Source organism: Nicotiana sylvestris, chromosome 1, assembly GCF_000393655.2.
Source record: "Nicotiana sylvestris chromosome 1, ASM39365v2, whole genome shotgun sequence".
Classification (NCBI taxonomy): Eukaryota; Viridiplantae; Streptophyta; class Magnoliopsida; order Solanales; family Solanaceae; genus Nicotiana; species Nicotiana sylvestris.
In genome coordinates, this window is record NC_091057.1 from 120,458,195 (window position 1) to 120,477,411 (window position 19,217).

General features: G+C 39.5%; 1 protein-coding gene across 5 annotated transcripts in view; it reads left to right on the forward strand.

The window, feature by feature from the left end:
• The first annotated feature begins 14,587 nt into the window (after positions 1–14,587).
• LOC104233501 (DExH-box ATP-dependent RNA helicase DExH7, chloroplastic) overlaps positions 14,588–19,217 on the forward strand; it is a 33,651-nt gene continuing 29,021 nt past the window's right edge. For 4 of the 5 annotated variants that reach the window (XM_009786900.2, XM_009786899.2, XM_009786901.2 and 1 more), the window contains exons 1-7: positions 14,588–15,051; positions 15,210–15,312; positions 15,417–15,610; positions 16,167–16,220; positions 16,650–16,803; positions 16,875–17,266; positions 18,053–18,271. In XM_009786900.2, coding sequence (XP_009785202.1) covers positions 14,773–15,051; positions 15,210–15,312; positions 15,417–15,610; positions 16,167–16,220; positions 16,650–16,803; positions 16,875–17,266; positions 18,053–18,271 — 1,395 coding nt within the window. In that variant the 5' untranslated portion in view covers positions 14,588–14,772. The remainder of the gene's footprint in view (positions 15,052–15,209; positions 15,313–15,416; positions 15,611–16,166; positions 16,221–16,649; positions 16,804–16,874; positions 17,267–18,052; positions 18,272–19,217) is intronic. The other variant, XM_009786898.2, reaches the window with a different exon arrangement.

Genomic DNA, 19,217 nt, shown 5'->3' on the forward strand with positions numbered 1-19,217 from the left:
CGCCCCAATAATGTCTGCGTGAGGGCTTTTGACGGTATCAAGAGAGACACCCTTGGAGAAATAGACTTGGCTTTGACCATAGGGCCAGTAGAGTTTGAGGTAACTTTCCAAGTACTTGACATGGATACGTCCTACAATTTCCTCCTTGGCAGACCTTGGATTCATGCGGCAGGAGCTGAGCCTTCCACTCTTCACCAGATGGTGAAATTTGAGTACGAAGACCGAGAGATCGTGGTCCATGGAGAAGACGAGCATGCTATTTAACGGGACCCATCCATACCATATCTTGAACCAAGAGAAGGGAGCGAACACACGGTCTATCAAGCTTTTGAGATTCTGTTAGCAGAGCAGCATGAAGAGGGAAGACCTTACCCCCAACCTTTCTTGTCTAACGCTTCGGTTATGGTGGCTAAAGAGATGATCCAGAACGGATTCAGGCCAGGGAAAGGGCTCAGACGAACATTGCAGGGAATAACGGAACCCATCACCTTGCCTTCCGCCAAAAAAAAATTGGGATAGGTTTTCAACCCACTCCAGAAGATGAAGAATGGGCAAAGAAAAGGAAGAATGGGGGGTGGAAACTGCCTCGGCCACTACCGAATTTATATGAAACCTTCGTCAGACCAAGATATACTGAAGAAGAAGACAATGAGGTCTTCACGGCTGAGGAAATCGAGGAGATATGTGGGGCAATAAGAGAAATGCTCTACGAGGCTCACATGGTTCAACCAGGTGAAGGCACAAGCACCGCTGAGATGCTATACGTGGGGCCGAACGCCAAACTTGGAAACTGGGAGGCCACGCCATTCCCGACTAGACGGAAGTCCGGGTAGACCTGTCCTGCCACATTTCCTATGTCGCAAGTTATCTCCAGGATATAACTTGGATGTTTTCTTCCTTTCAATTGTTGTTTTGAACTCCGAGTTGTAAACATTGTCGTCTTCCAAAATTCCAAGAAAAATAATTAAAAAAAATCATCATTGCTTTCTCATTTTTCCTTTGTTCTGATTTGGTTAGTTTTTCTTTTATCTTTTCTTTCAGTTATAATAATGCGGATTTAAATATGAAATGCTTGCGGACTTCACGCCCAGATCACAACAAGCTATTTAATTGTGAAATAATGAACCCAGAACCAGAATATGATAAAGAAGAGGCTTTTAGGGAAATAAACCGAGAGTTGGAACATTTTGAGAATAAACCTAAGCCAAATCTGAATGACACCGAACCGGTTAATTTAGGAACTCCTGAAGAAATCCGGGAGACCAAAATAAGCATTCACACGGACAAGAAAACGCGAGACGCGATAATTCAACTTCTTTTTGAATTTAAAGATGTGTTTGCTTGGTCATACGATGACATGCCAGGACTAGGTGTTGATCTAGTGGTTCATAAATTGCCAATTCACCCTGATTGTCCTCCAGTTAAACAAAAGTAACGAAAGTTCAAAACTGAGGTCAGTGACAAGATTAAAGAGGAGATCACCAAGCAGCTAAAAACGGGAGTGATTCGGGTAGTCCAGTATACAACATGGTTGGCAAATGTGGTTCCAGTGCCGAAAAAAGATGAGAAGACTCGGGTGTGCGTGGACTATCGAGACCTAAATAGAGCGAGTCCCAAAGATAATTTCCCATTGCCCAACATCCACATCCTTGTTGATAATTGCGCCAAACATGAAATCCAGTCTTTCGTAGATTGTTACGCTGGGTATCATCAGGTATTGATGGATGAAGAAGACGCCGAGAAGACTGTCTTCACCACGCCTTGGGGCACTTACTGTTATCGGGTTATGCTATTTGGTCTGAAGAATGCTGGGGCAACTTACATGAGAGCCATGACTGCCATTTTTCATGACATGATGCATCAAGAAATAGAGGTGTACGTGGACGATGTGATAATCAAATCCAGGACGCAGGATAATCACATCCAAGACTTGAGGAAGTTCTTCGAGAGACTGAGGAAGTACGACTTGAAGCTGAACCCAGCCAAATGTGTTTTCGGAGTCCCATCGGGCAAGCTTTTGGGCTTCATAGTAGGCAGGAGAGGTATTGAATTAGATCCAACAAAGATAAAATCTATCAGAGATTTACCTCTCCCGAGAACAAAGAAAGACGTGATGAGTTTGTTGGGCAGACTAAACTATATCAGTCGATTCATTGCCTAGCTGACGAGCACGTGTGAGCCCATATTTAAGCTATTGAGGAAATATGCGGCGATCAAATGGATGGTTGAATGTCAAGAAGCTTTTGACAAAATTAAAGAATATCTTTCAAATCCCCCAGTTTTGGTCCCACCAGAACCAGAGAGACCATTGTTCTTGTATCTGACAGTATTGGAAAATTCTTTCGGTTGTGTCCTCGGGAAACATGACGTGATCGGAAAGAAGGAGCAAGCAATTTACTACTTGAGCAAGAAATTCACCGGCTACGAGGCCAAGTATACTCAACTGGAAAGAACATGTTGCGCTCTGACGTGGGTCGCCCAAAAGCTTAGACATTATCTCCAAGCCCACACTACTTTCCTCATAAGCAGGCTGGATCCTTTGAAATATATATTTCAGAAACCGATGCCTACTGGAAGACTGGCCAAATGGCAAATTTTGCTTACTGAATTCGACATAGTCTATGTCACTCTCACGGCAATGAAAGCCCAGGCGCTAGCAGATCATTTGGCCAAAAATCCAGTCGATGAGGAATACCAGCCATTGAGTACCTACATTCCAGATGAAGAAATAAACACTGTAGAAGTGGTCTCGGAGAACGCCCATGTTTGGAAGATGTTCTTTGATGGAGCCGTAAACGCCAAAGGTGTAGGGATTGGGGCAATTTTGATCTCGCCCTCCGGTCAGCATTATCCAGCCACAGCTAGACTGTGTTTCTTTTGCACAAACAATACAGCTGAGTATGAAGCCTGCATCATGGTCATGCATATGGCAATCGATCAGGATGTCGAAGACTTACTGATTATGGGAGATTCCGACCTAATTATCCGGCAAGACCAAGGTGAATGGGAAACTCGGGATGTCAAGCTTATTCCTTACCGACAGCATGTGGAAGATCTCGGCAAGCGTTTTAAAATAATAGAGTTCAGGTATATCCCGCGATGTCACAATGAACTAGCAGATGCACTTGCTACCTTGGCATCGATGCTGCCCTACCCAGGTAACGCCCATGTCGATCCCTTGGAAATCCAAATCAGGGAAAGACACAGTTACTGTAACGTAATCGAGGCGGGATTATGCATACAACCATGGTACCATGATATCAAAAGGTTCTTGAAAACACAAGAATACCCCGAGCATGCTACTGCAGATCAAAAGAGAACCATTAGGCGACATGCCAGTGGTTTCTTTTTTAGCGGTGAGCTGTTGTATAAGAGGACCCCGGACCTCAATCTACTAAGATGTGTTGACGCCGAGGAGGCAAGAAAGATCATGCACAAAGTACACGCAGGAGTGTGCGGACCCCACATGAACGGGTACGTCTTGGCAAAGAAAATCCTTCGAGCAGGTTATTACTGGATGACCATGGAAAAGGACTACTTTAGCTTCGTTCGGAAGTGTCATCAGTGTCAGGTGCACGGTGATTTGATTCATGCACCTCCCACGGAATTGCATCCCATGTCTGTACCTTGGCCATTTATTGCATGGGGCATGGACGTCATTGGACAAATCGAGCCAAAGGCTTCAAATGGACATAGATTTATATTGGTTGCCATCGACTACTTCACAAAATGGGTAGAGGCTGTCACTCTCAAGTCGGTCACTAAAAAGCTGTAGTGGATTTTGTACACTCAAATCTTATCTGTCGTTTCGGTATTCCTATGACTATCATCACAGATAACGCAGCAAACCTGAACAGTCACTTGATGGGAGATGTATGCGAGCAATTCAAAATAACGCATAGGAATTCTACTCCTTATCGGCCCAAGGCCAATGGCGCTGTAGAAGCGGCAAACAAAAACATCAAGAAGATTTTGAGGAAGACGATCCAGAGTTCCCGACAGTGGCATGAACAGCTACCGTTTGCATTATTGGGATATCGCACTACGGTACGCACGTCAGTAGGGGCAACCCCTTATCTCTTGGTTTATGGGACCGAAGCTGTGATACCAGCAGAGGTAGAGATTCCTTCGCTTCGAACTATTGTCGAAGCAGAAATCGAAGACAGCGAGTGGGTTAAGACTCGATTGGAGAAGTTGACTTTGATCGACGAGAAACGAATGGCTGCGGTTTGTCACGGGCAGTTGTACCAACGAAGAATGGCCCGTGCTTACAACAAGAAAGTCTGACCCAGGAATTTCGAAGTGGGTCAACTGGTACTGAGGCGCATTCTGCCACATCACCAGGAAGCAAAAGGGAAATTTGCTCCAAATTGGAAAGGCTCATACATCATCATGAAGATATTGCCGAGAGGAGCATTGTACCTAGGTGATATCGAAGGAAATGACCCTGAAACAGTAGTAAATGCAGATGCAGTCAAGAGATACTATGTCTGAGTGACACCCTAGCGGTCCTGACACATTTGAAATGTTAAAGGTTTTATTCCCACTATCAACTCTCTCTATAAGCCTTTGAGCCGGTTACAAAAAAAAAAAAAAAACATTGATCGAGGCCTGAACTACGTTTGACTTGATTCTGAAAGGATACGTAGGCAGCCTCTCTCTGAGGTTCAGTCACACCAACAATAAAATCCCATTTACCCTGAAATCGAAGCCGGGGCACGCTAAACGGTTTAAAAGTCGTAGTATCATCTACCTCTCTTTACCAAGCACAAGCCTTCAGATCAATTACCAAAGGTAGCGGGAAGCCAAGAAGCGTCACGAATGGAGGCCGACACACTCTAAATTGAGAGAAATAAAATGAGAGAGTCTCGTCGGTGAAAACCTTCGGGCACCGCGAGGCGACGGGAGCAGAGAAACCAAAATGAGAGAGTTTGTTTAGTAAAAACTCGCAAAGAGTGCTATCAAGCGACGACAGGAAGAGAAATGAGAGAGGTCGACTAGCGAAAACCCGCAAAGGGCGCTGTTGGCCGAAAGGGTGACTCCACCTCAAGAAGTTTTGGCATGTCCCACCGGTTGGAAAACGCAGATCCGTTTTGGTTCAGGGGAAATGCAAGTTCATTGAAGGTCAGGCGTCCAGCCCAAAAAGCATGTCATGTCCATTTAAAGTCAGCATTTGTTTCCCTCAGATAAGTGTTTCTTGTCCCGAAAGGGACACTTCTCTGCTAAAAATTTGCTTTCTCCGCTTCTTTATTTTTATTTTTCTTCAAATCCCTTTCATTCTTAACCCCAAGTCCCAGATATACTGGAAAAGATAAGTGGCAGGTCTGGCTTCGCGGAGTTCCGTCTCACGAAGGAAAATACCTCGTTTCATTGGTACATTTGTCCAAACCTGATGGATCATGATGTTGTCTGCATTTGGAGTTAAAGTCACAAAAAAAAGAAAAAGGGAGAGAAGAAAAAAATTTCCCCAGCATAGCCTACCCCAAACAAATCCCCGTCAAGTCTGCCTTGTACAAATCCCGCAGAGTTTCCCTTTGTACAAATCCCCACAAAGGATCCACTTTGTAAATATTCCCCAAAGAGTCTGCCCCAGCGAAATCCCCACAGATTTTCTCTCTTGTACAGATCCCCACAGGGTCTCCCTTTGTTAATAATATAAAAAAAAAAGAGGATTTCCCCAACAAATCCCCAGCAAGTCCCTTTGTAAAGATTCCCCAGCAAGCTTACCCCAACAAATCCTGGAAAGCCCGTTTTGCAACAAATCCCCAGCAAGTCCCCGTTGTACAAATCCCCACAGAGTTTCCCCTTGTACAAATCCCCACAGAGTCTCCCCAATAAAATCCCCGTTTGAAATCCCCAAGCAAAACCGGATGGAAAAACCATAGCCTTACAAGGCAAATCATCACAGAATCTGGAAACGCAAGCCTGAGTAGTCCAAAGGTTTTTTTTTTTTGCCATTCGAATCCAATCAATGGCGGAATTTCTCAACAGAAATAAGGACGCAGCAAAGCAACTGGAACAATCAAGGTCACCGAACCAACCGCCATTTCCAAGCTAACGATTGTTCTTTGTTTGAAAAGTTGAAACAGGTATGATCTAAGACAACCGTGCAAGAAGCAGGTGTCACCCAAAGAAGAAAAAATGAGTACAAGAAACAGTTTGGCAATAAGGAATCCACTCGAAAGGTAAGTTTCCACGAAATTCTCTTTTATCTTTTACTAGAACAAGAAAATTCAAAAAAAAAAACCGGTCAGTTAATATCCTCGAACTTTCTCCCTTTAGTCAGCATTGGGGTTTTAAACCCTGAACTGAACTCTTTCCTTTAGTCAGCATTAGGGTTTTAAACCCTAAACTGAACTCTTTCCTTTAGTCAACATTAGGGTTTTAAACCCTAAACTGAACTTTTTCCATTCAGTCAGCATTAAGGTTTTAAACCCTAAACCTAACTTTTCCTTTAGTCAGCATTAGGGTTTTAAACTCTAAACTGAACTCTTTTCCATTCAGTCAGCATTAGGGTTTTAAACCCTGAACTGAACTCTTTCCTTTAGTCAGCATTAGGGTTTTAAACCCTAAACTGAATTTTTCCTTTAGTCAGCATTAGGGTTTTAAACCCTGAACTGAACTCTTTCCTTTAGTCAATATTAGGGTTTTAAACCCTAAACTGAACTTTTCCTTTAGTAAGCATTAAGGTTTTAAACCCTGAACTGAACTCTTTCCTTTAGTCAGCATTAGGGTTTTAAACCCTGAACTGAACTCTTTCCTTTAGTCAGCATTAGGGTTTTAAACCCTGAACTGAACTTTTCCTTTAGTCAGCATTAGGGTTTTAAACCCTGAACTGAACTCTTTCATTTAGTCAGCATTAGGGTTTTAAACCCTAAACTGAACTTTTCCTTTAGTCAGCATTAAGGTTTTAAACCCTAAACTGAACTTTTCCTTTAGTCAGCATTAGGGTTTTAAACCCTAAACTGAACTCTTTTCCATTCAGTCAGCATTAGGGTTTTAAACCCTGAACTGAACTCTTTCCTTTAGTCAGCATTAAGGTTTTAAACCCTAAACTGAACTCTTTTCCATTCAGTCAGCATTAGGGTTTTAAACCCTGAACTGAACTCTTTCCTTTAGTCAGCATTAGGGTTTTAAACCCTAAACTGAACTTTTCCTTTAGTCAGCATTAGGGTTTTAAACCCTAAACTGAACTTTTTCCATTCAGTCAGTAATAGGGTTTTAAACCTAAACTGAACTCTTTTCCATTCAGTCAACATTAGGGTTTTAAACCTTGAACTGAACTCTTTCCTTTAGTCAGTATTAGGGTTTTTAAACCCTAAACTGAACTTCTCCTTTAGTCAGCATTAGGGTTTTAAACCCTAAACTGAACTCTCCCCTTTAGTCAGCATTAGGGTTTTTAAACCCTAAACTGAACTCTTTTCCTTTAGTCAGCATTAGGGTTTTAAACCCTAAACTGAACTCTCCCTTTTTAGTCAGCATTAGGGCTCCAACCCTAAACTGAACTTGTCCCCAGTTAGTCGGCATTAGAGTTTCAGCTCTAAACTGAACTTTTCCCCAGCTAGTCAGCCTTAGGGCCCCAACCCTGAACTGAACTATTTCCATTCCGCCAGTACTAGGGTTCCAACCCTTAACTGAGCATTTGTCTGTCAGCCAGCATTAGGGCTCCAACCCTGAACTGAGCACTTGTACCTTATGGCAATATTAGGGATCCAATCCTGGAGTTGCATTTTGTAGACCAGAATTTTCCAATCCATTCATCAACTCTATAAACTTCCTGGCAACTGACTCACGAAATTTTCCTAGTAGAACTGGGGCAGAAAATTTCGTTCGTTTGTTTTTCCCCGTAGGTCTGACCTCGAGACACACGGATCGAGACAATCCACGAGACGAGTCTCAACTCAGAATAAAAGAAGAAAAAGACAAAAAGAAGATGTTCCGAGATATTCGGAAAGGCGAAGGGCGGATCGCTCAAAGGTTTGATCAAGGTCCCGAGTTCTACCAATCCCGTCTTACTCATAAACAGGCGCCTACAACTTGCAAGCATCAAGATTCGGATCGAAGTCTATAAGCAAAATCAGCTAAGACCCAAGATCAAGTTGCAAAAGAATCATAGATAGGAATCTTGTAACTAGCGGTTGACATGCATACATAGTTCGTTCAGTTTTAATTTTCCTTTGTTTGTAATAAGGGAGTCGGTAAGCAATAGCGACAACAGCAACAGCAGTAACAGCAAGCATTGCAGTCCCATAGTAGTCCCAGCTACCAAAGCTTCCCGAACTACATTGACCTGATTCCTGTTTAGCCCAGGATATGTAGGAAATCTTTAAAGCGAAGATTCGGTCAAATCTTTCAAAATGTGCTTCACACGGAGTATTCCAATAGGCAAAAGTCGCTCATATCCGCTCACTTTATCTTTGCACGAAAACTCTTCGTGTTTCCGAACAAAGAGGGGCAGCTGTGAGCACGTGATTTTTGTTTACGCGACAATCACTCCAAAAAGAAATAAAAATAATGGCAAATGGTCTTGCTGTACAAGTTTTGGATTTTACGTGGCGTTCTTGTTAGTTATTTGTGATCTTGTTCGTTTTTATCAAACAAAATACAAAAAATGTGCGTCGGGTATAGTTGGACCATAATCCGGTTATTTAAAGGAAAATCACAAAATATGCATCTTTTGTCCTATTTGCTGCCTTAGCGTGATTTTACCTACTTTAAATATTTTTAATATGTGTGTAATAATTACATTAAGTGTTAATTAATGGTGTTTAATTTTTATTTAATTAGGTTTTGTGTTTAAAAATTAGAAATAAAAGAAAAGGGTGCAATTTGTTTTAAATAAATTTGGGTTGGTTCCCCATTTTAAAATTTGAGGCCCAAACGAGCAGCCCAAGCCACCGGTCCAGCAGACTCATCTCCAGGCCTCCAAACGACGTAGTTTGACACCAAAACTACGTCGTTTCAGTTGGGCAACTCATCTCAGCCGTTCAAGCAACCCTGATCTAACGGCCCTCATCATATCCCCCGTACCCACAAAATAAACCCGACCCGTTCTACCCGAACCAACCCTGACCCTTACTAAGCCAAACGACACCGTTTCGTTTAAACCTTTAGATCCAGGTCGTTGATCTCGATTGATCTAACGGCTGAGATCAAGCCATCCACCCCATATATAAACTTTCATCTCATACCCCACCCCCTATCCAAACACCCCTCCTTCGTCCTCATCCCCTCTACAGACCCCAAAACCTTAGGAACCCTAGCCGCCCCCTTTCCCCTCACCATTAATCCCGGCGACATGGACGCCGGTGACCCCCACCTTAACACCATAGGACCGCCTCAACACCCTGAACATAGATCTGTTGTCCTTTTGTCTCGAATCCCCTCCCACCTTCTCGAATCTTCATTTGAAGATTCGAGTCGGACCTCGACTTACACCGATCTACCCCAGTTTCACACCAGACAGTCCCCGGACCTCCCTTGTGACCAAACCATGCTTGGTTTGGTCCGAATCTAACCAGGGAAACCTAGATCCCAAATCTACCCTTAGGAACCCTAGAAGTCCTGATGCCTGGTCTGTGTTCGTTTGAACTAAATGATTAGGGTCTAATGGACCTTAATCGAAGTGTTCTCAGTTGATAACACTTCAATTAAAGTCCGTTCAACCCCAAGAAAGGTCTATTCAAATCCGAGCTAAGGCTTTCTGATTTTTCAAGGCTTTAAGGTAAGTTTTTTTTTCTTTTTTTTCTTTATCAGTTCGTATGTTTGTTGTAGTTAGATGTTTGTTCAGTACCCCAAATGTTTGTTTGATTTTATTTTTTGAATTTTTGGTCCACTGCCCTGTCCACCTTGCCCGGACCTCTGTATTTGGTCAAGTCTTTCTTCATTCACTGATAATGTGTGTGTATGTAAACTGTATAATCGACTGAATTGAAATTGGTTGAGTAATCAATTCCCAAGGTCATCTTTGTTTTGACAGTGCAGTCTGAACCCTTTGTGCAATACTGTTTGATTCCAATCCTTGGTTGTTGATTGTATATGTTATAATTAGTATAGTCGATTCGATACATGTCGTCGAATAGTTTCAGCTGTTTGAATGATAACAATTTGATTTGTTTTCCTGCTAAACTTTGTTTGAATCAAATTAAGAATCGAGTATAGGTACTTATAGTTGTTGTATTTGAGTCAGAAATGTAAGGATTTGGTTTGTTTAGTTGCAGTCTGAATTGATGGCATGTGCACTTGTGCACAACATGTGCATTAAGGCTGTTTTTAAAGATTAAAATAGTTTGACAGCATATGCTGTCAGGTTATATTCTTGCTGCCCATGTCTGCTTTTAGTTTAATAAAATGATAAAGGGGACTGTCAGGGAATGTCATGGGAGGGGTTTTATTTTAAGTAGTTGAGTGGAAATAAAACAGACCACATGGGAGAGGCTTCTGATTGCTTAACAGGCTGTTAAATGGTTGATGCTAGGCTTATAAAACAGGCAGAACTTCCATTAGTGGAGAGGGAGGACTGGATTTGGAGACTGACTTTTTAGACAGACATATTCAAAAAAAAAATACATAGAGAGAAATAGAGAGACATACACACATTGAGAGAAAAACACAGATAGATAGAGAGGTCAAGAGATAGAAAACATACAGACAACGATCAGGAACTGTTTCCTCCTATTGTTGTTTGGGTTTCATTTGTTCAACCTGTTCAATCAATTCTGATTTCTTCCAAGTCTCAACTAAGTTTACTGGTTGTGGTTTGCATTGGTTTGTTTTCCTGGACTTGGTCTGTCTTGGAGCTCTATTTCTACTGCACTGCTTGCTGCTGTTATTTTGTTACTGCTTTTTCCATCGGCTATAGTTGCATCTTGCACTGGGATTTGTCCTGTTGTTATCTGTTGTTACTACTGTTGTTTGGTGTATGCTATTATTGCTCTACTGACTCTCCTGCTTCTTCATTGTAAGCATTTCCCAGGTACACATTTCGACCCCCACATTGGTGTAACTGATTGTAACAATGAAAAGCATGAATTGAAAGATCTGAAGGAATTATAATCATCTGATGTTTTACTTACAGTCTTTTGTAAATGTTGTTAAGTTGTGTAAATTTTAGTTTGTAGTTCAATAGAGAATACATTAACAAGTTTGTATTTAATTGAAGCTTATGTTGATCTATACCACGATATGCGATTCGTTTAATGGTATACGGGATGTAACTATAATTCATGGCATATGCAACCATTAGTATGATTGTTAATTCAAACTCGTTCTTCAACATGTTTTGAATATGTAGGGTGGACGGTTCGCTTCAATTTTGCAAAAAATACAATACAGTTTTAGATTCTCGAGTTTCAACTTCATTAGGCAGTTTATAGGATGAGTTTCAAATATCATTAGTAGCATCCTTTAATAAGTGGTTTTAATTAATCCTGTTTAAATGAGTTAAATTTAATTCAAGGAGCGCTTGTAGTTAGTTGTAGCGTTTCATCAATCTTGTATGTAACTTTCATCAAATTAAAAGCATGTTCCATGAGGTCTAACATCCTTCATTTTGTAAATAATCAATCAGATAACTAATAAGAGGCCGAGATTAGCCAAGCATGCAATTCAATCAGCATACATTTTCTTTCTTCTATTTTTAGAGACGAACGTAATAGAAATGTAGTCACTTTAGGATATCCCTTCTAAAATAATGAGATGAGCCTCGCCAAATAAAAATGCACACTGCGGGGCCCTCAAAAATTGATCATAATAAATACTTAGATTTTGGGATGGATTGTTTAGTGAATTTCACTGCCTTCCCCAAAGATAATAACGCGTTAGACTCTTTAGGCGCGGCTTAATTAAATTACATTCTTAAATTCGGGTGCGCATTTATGTGACCCAAATTCAAATCTCAACGGAGTCGAAATGTGTTAACAACTACGGGTGCATTGATTGTGACGTGGTTCGAGATGCATTTTCACGACGTTGCAATTCTATAAAAATAAATGATAATAATAAAAGCGGTTTAAACTTAATAAAAGCACGTAAGTCATAACATGTATTTAAATCAGATATTTAGCCATTATAACAATTTAAGCGACCGTGCTAGAACCACGGGATTCGAGGGTGCCTAATACCTTCCCTCGGGTCAACAGAATTCCTTACTTAGAATTTCTGGTTCGCAGAATTCATTTGGAAAAGTCGAAAATTTTCTCGATTTGGGATTCAAGATAAACCAGTGACTTGGGACACCAAAAGCCAAACTTTTCCCAAGTGGCGACTCTGAATTAAATAAATAATCTCATTTCGAATATTGTCACTTCAATTGGAAAAACTCCCTCGCGCATCTTAACCATTCGGGGCGGGCACGTAAAAAGGAGGTGTGACAAAGCACATAAAAGATCTTCAAAGCAGTAAGCATAAACTTCAATTTGTCCTTCCATTTTGTAAAATTTGCACCATCGAATCGATCAAGACGGACAAAGTACTGGTTCATGAGTTTGATTGTATTAGTATCCATGAAAATTAACACAAACCAAGTTCCTTTTAATTCCTTTGATGTCAACAACAACGAAACTAAAAGGAACAATGGTGTTCGAAACCGACGAATTCAAAACGTAACAGAGAACTATGTCTTTCTAACCGTGATGAAAAAACTCAATAACTAAGAAGAATTTCCTATTGTGCATAACAGAAAAAATGTCCAAAATATCGCTTTTAGATTGTTAAAAAATATGAATAATGACCACAAATTAGAAGGCTCGAAACACATACGGAACGTTTTCCTAAAAGCGATATTTGCACCATCTCCTCTGCGAGATTGCTATGGGATTATTGGCAAATAGCTTTAGTGAATATGACAAGCCTATGAATTTTCACACTAAACAAACAGTGGAGAAATTCTATTGGAAAGCAAGAACTATGAAACTTGATCTTTAGAATAGGAAGTTGGAGAAGAAAAAGTATTTTGCCGAAGATTGTAAAAGAAAAAAGTCTTGTGAAATTTTTATCTTTTTTTTGTATCTTTTTGAAAATAATACCAACTGTTTAAATAGAAGAAGCAGTTGCAGATGCAGGAAACAGATACACCCTTCCAACAAAAGATATACCCTCTCGTTTAAATTTCTATAATTTAAAATTTAAAATATTAATAATAATTATATCTAAACAATAAATTCTAACAGTGATTACTGGGGCGGATTAGTTCATGATGGTGGTTAGTGTTAGGGTTGGTGATGATGATTGTGAGGTGAAGGCTGGTGATTGTAATTGTTTGATTATAGTGGCTAAAGTGATGGTAAATCACATGAACATGATGAACATCTTATTCGTTGAGATATTTTTATTTTTACTTTAATACTATGTGTTGAGGAAATCATAACGATATTGAGTAAAATATAACATGATCAATTAATGAGCCTTGTCATATATATGTATAAAATTTATTTTCTGTAATCATATCCAATAATCTATCTTTCTTTGTCTATGTTGATATGGTCAAACTTGTTGTATTCGAATTATACTAACTACATACATCCTACCTACATAATGCAGCTATTCTTGTCTGATTATTAAGTCATAAATCTTCTTATATAACACAACACATGGCTATAGTTAATAATGAGAGGATTTTTTTTAAAAAAAAAGAACCAGAGGACTAATGCTTTACGTCAAAAATTAACGGTGGATTGTTCTCGTTATGATATAAACAGTAGCTTTTGGCATGTAGAAGTAACGCGAGTTAGGAACTGTATGGATGTTGGTTTAGTTAATTTGGAATCATGGGTTGGGGATAGGATAAAAGTGATATTTGATATATTTGGGACCATCTAAAAGCTTTCAGAACATGAAGGACGAAACGGAAAACTACAAAACCTTGTGGATGAAAATTGTAATAACTAAACTATAAGAAGCAATAAATCGGTAACTGTGATTTATAATCGCAATTGCTAAGTACAATCTATAGGTCGCATTTACTAAACGCGTTTCATAATTCGCACTCCCAATACAAGTGTAAGCACCATTCGGCAAACGACAAATGATCACACGTGATTTATGTTTTATGCACGGCTTCGGGCTTCTTGTTTGGGCTCACAACAATTGGTCCCCGGTTTAACACTTTGTTTGGATGATTGTTCACCATCGTTTCATAATGTATTGTATTATATTGTGTCGTATTGTATTGTATCGTTTTATAAATACAATAAATTGTATTATTTGTTATTGTTAAATAATATTTTACTGTTCGATTTGACTGTACCGTATTGTACTGTAATTGATATGTTTACTAAAATATCCTCAATTATTTAAATATTAAATTTATCAAAAATTATGTATAAAAATTATTTAAAACACAATAAGTCGTAGAACAAAGGAGCAAGACAAAAGAATATAAAATAAATGAGCACATCTAGTTAGAATTGAGTTAAAAGTAAATTAGAAGAAAAAATAAAATAAAAGGCGACAAACACCTTTAACGTTTCTGAAAAAAAACAAAATAAGTTGTAGGGTGAAGATTTGAAATTAAAATAGGAAAAGATATAAAGAATAAAATAAAATTGTGGAATAATAAGTTTGGAAAGAATCAAAAGAAGCATTCTTTTGCAACAACGATACAATACTACAACGGGTAACAACATCCAAACAAGCTGCTCTCCCGTCAAAGCTCTGCAGTCTGTGCTATATTAATACTGTACCCTGCTCATTGTTAAATCGTCCTTCCATCGCCATTGTTATTTCTTTCTCCCGCCTATTTTCTTCACAACATCTGAACTATAAGTTTCAGATATGGCACCGAAGAAGAAGAAACCTCAATCATCCTCATCCAAAGGCAAAGCTTCTTCTTCTTCCACTGGTCCCAAATTGCAAATATCTGCCGAGAACGAGAACCGGCTCCGACGGCTGCTGCTTAATTCCAGCCGGTCTACACAATCTCCAGCTCCAATTCCGGCAGAGGATGCTCTCTCTAAAGCACAGAAGGCCAAGAAACTTCGTTCTATTTACGAAAAGCTCTCTTGCGAGGGCTTTTCCGACGATCAAATCGAACGCGCTTTATCCGCTCTCAAGGTACTAATAAAAAAAAAAGTCTCCACTCACTAAATTGAGTACTTAAATTCTCCTTTTTAACCTGTCAATTTCTCAAAGAAAAAAAAATGTAAACTCTATTTGGCAAAATATTGATTTCAAGTGTTTGAATTAATAATTGTTTGTATATGATTACGAAGGAGAGAGCTACGTTTGAAGCTGCTTTAGATTGGCTATGCTTGAATTTGCGAGGGAATGAGCTTCCTCTGAAGTTTTCCAGTGGTACTTCTCAATTGAATGAAGGTAGTATTGATGAGAAATTTTATGTTTAATTTCCAGAATTGGCAAGTGAGGAAAAGTGTTAGGATATAGAAAGTTAAGACATGGTCGTACATGCATTTTGGCAGGTTCTGTTGGTGTCATATCAACTGCTCGAGAAGATTGGGTTCCTTCAGCAGATTCATCTGTGGCAGAAGTTAAAGATGAGAGAAAGCCTGAAGTTTCAGTTGTGCCGAAGGGTCGAAGTGATAGTGAGTCTCTACGTACAGTCGAACGTGCACAAGCAGATTGGATCCGTCAGTATATGGAACAACAGGAAGAGGTATTTCTACTTGAAACTTCTAGTTCAACAAAGAGGTATGTAGGTTATGCAGTGAAACTACTGCAGTTTATCTGATTTCAGGTTTTGTGAATTTTTCTGATTACAGGAAACTAAAAGGTAACTGAGAGAGGTTCTGTAGGGGAGTGCGTATGCCTAGTTAACTACTGCATGCCTTACACTTTTACTTATTGTTTGGTTCGGCAGCTAGCTGTTGTCTTAGAAAAACTTAACTAAGGATGTAATTGTGTCTGCAGTGAACCCTCCTACATAAGGTGCATTGACATTATCTTTCCACAAAAAGACAGAGACTTTTTACAGTTGATACAAGCAATTGTGTCTGGCTTAAGTCACCTTTTTCCAATCAATGCACCGTGTAGTGTAGGATATGGCGGCTGGACGCTGTCCAATTCTCTTAATCCCATCTGGATCAGTCATCAGAAATAAATTACTCAATCTTTTAATCTTAAAGTGCCCAATATTATAAATATAAAAACCACTGAAATTCGAAGTATTTAACTCTGAGTCCATACAATCTTCTTTTACTATGAATTTGCAGGATGAAGCTGAAAGTTGGGAATCTGGTTTGTTTGACGATGGTTCCCTAGAGCAGGTAAATCTCATGGAAACTTTTTTCATGTTTTAACCCTAATAGAGCATTAGTTCACATGATATGTGTTACATCCTCTTTAGTCATGACTATGTGATGATGTAAGGTTTCCTTTCCATTGTCCAGTTCATTGTTATTATGTTTAGGCTTTAGATTGGGCTGGTGGGTGGAGTAGATATATGGTCTACATTCTCTGAAGGCTCGTACTGCTATTTCTCTTGCGGGAATGACCTGTTAATTTTAAAGTTGAATCTAGATATAGTAACAGGTATTTCCTTCAAGCATTTATCCTTTTTTCGTGTTGTAGCAAACTGAATTTTGTCTATTTTAGTGATGCAGAGTAGATATAAGGTCTAGATCCCTCAAGGACACTTAAATGAAAAATCTGAAAAGCATGCTATTGTCCTTGATTCATGTTTTGTTGGTCAACAGGCCTCGCGAAAAAGGCGTAGTATTGAGTCTATTGTCCAAGAATTTCATAATGCAAGGCTGGAAGCTATTCATGCAAAAGAGCGTGGTGACAAAAAGAGCCATGAACAAGCTAGCCGAACCATTCGGAAGATCAAGCAGGAGATATCTGCTCTAGGTGGGAAAGATTTCTATATTGGGCTTTCATTCCATTACATTAGCAAGGTTGACTTACGAAATTTACTATAGGACTACCGGATGATATCCTGGAATCTGCACATGAAAGTGCTTCCGACCATGCAGTGTTGGACACATCTTCAGAGAAGCTTGATGTTGATAATGTTCCTTCACACAATTTCAGAACGTCAACTACTCATGAACAGGAGATCGGAATTGATGAAAAGGTGGCTGTCAATAGCAGTTCCAATGAGTTCACTGAAAACAATCCATCAAGTGGTCCTATAGATGATAAGGTGGCTCCAGGAGGAGAAGCAGAAGACGTAGAGCTTGGTGATTTCTTATTTGATGAAGTTTCCTCTGCTGATGTGTCATCTACGATACTAGAACTGCAGAAGAAAGAAAAGATGAGAGAATTATGTAGTCAGAAAAACTTAGAGAAGTTAGAAGGTATATGGAAAAAGGTAAAAGTTTGGTACCTGATCTTATGAGTTAGTTATAAACTTTTCACTGTAGACTGTAGTCTAGACCTCTTTAGTAAAACCTAAAGATGAAGAAGATTTAGAGCTCCTCGTTTGATATAAAGGAGGATACAACAGGATAAAGATGCCTAGTCAATAGTGTAATCTAATAGTTGTAATCTAAATTGGGTGACCTCTTCTCGGCGGAAGGAAGTATGTTTTCATTGTTTTCCTTTTCTATGTAATTACTTTGGCAGAAGAAGGTGTAATTGCCCCTAAGTTCATAGCTTTTGAAAGAACTGATAATGTTATTGCACCCGAGGGTGTGGCCTGGCTCTCAATGAGGTGGATTTTCACCTTGGAGACTAGGGTTCGAATTCTAGCCAACACCAAAAACACTAGGTGATATCTTCCAATTTGCCTAAGCCTTGGTGGGTTGAGTTACCCGGTATCCTGTGTTGGTGGGACGTAGGAGATACATGGTGGAATAGTCGAGGTGCACCGAAGCTAGTCCAATTACCACCGTTATCCTAGAAAAAAAACTAAACAAAAAGAAAAAGGAAAAACTGGTAGTGTTATAAAGGTAAACTGATGTTGGTACGAAGGTTAATCTTGGATGAACCTGAGCGGACCTGGCCTGCAGCCTGAAATTAAATTGCCCCCTCCACTAGCAAAAATGTGAACTGCGGTATACTTGTGTCTTCCCTTTTCTACTTGAGGTCTTCTGGCTATTATTCTTAAGTTTTTGTTCCTTCCTAGAAAGTTTTATAACTGTTGTCATAATTGCAGGGAGATCCACAAAAGATTCCAAAAGCTTTTCTTCACCAACTTTGTCAAAGATCAGGGTGGGAGGCACCAAAATATGCGAAAATACCTGGAAAAGGAAATAATTCACATTACACTGTTAGTATAATGCGAAAAGCCAGTGGGAGGGGTAAGAGCAGAAAAGCTGGAGGGCTAGTAACAATCGAGCTTCCTAGTCAGGATCATACTTCTTCTACTACTGAGGTAACGTCTAATGCTTTATTGATACTGTATGCAATTGTATGCCCATAAAAAGAAAGGAAAGAGAAGTCAATGATTATTGCACTAGTGCTATTTGGCCGCTATGCACACGTTTCAGATTATGGGTGTAAAATATACCATAATGGGTAGAAGTGTTGTACTCACATGAAAGGAGTGTGTTATTTATCCCTTTGTTTCTTATGAGATAGCAGGGAATATGTTTAGCTATATCTACATTGTGTTGAAGTGTGTGACCATTTCATCTAAAAAAATTAGGCTGTTAGAGAGAACATACTTTTATTATTTAATTATGTCATCAACACGTCCCCTAACGTGCAAGCCTGATTCTTTTCTTTTTATGGGCAAAGTACGTGGAGATTCTTTTTCTGATAATAGGTGGCGATGAGACTCGAATTTAGGACCTCTGCCTACTCTGTGACCATGTTGAAGTATGTGACCATCTCATCTAAAAGCTTAAGCTATTAGAGAGAGGATACTTTTATTTTTTAATTATGTCTTGACACATTGTTTGTCCCTCTAGTTTAGCAGACTGAATTCTTAGTCAGGCTGTGATATGTGAGGGCCCCTAGAACTGCACTACCGAATGATATTGAAAATCTTTGGTGTTCTTATTTGACCTTTTTAACCTTGTTTTTTACTTAAGCTCTTGATCAATTTCTCTAGAGTTTTTTCAGTTTGCCGTTTAAGCTTGTCCAGTTTGCACTTTGTCACTGCCCAAAACCACACTTCAATTCTTAACATGGTTGCAAGAAAGAAAAGGAAAGTGTGAAATTATTGAAACCATGAAGGGTAAAGTGACAGAACCCCAGTTATTTTTCGACTAATGATGTTATTGAAGTGCATTATCCTGGCAAAGCAAGAAAAGAAATACTGTTATAGGAGCTCTTAACCCCTTTGCGGATCCCTGGTGTTTCTTAACCCGTCTGAG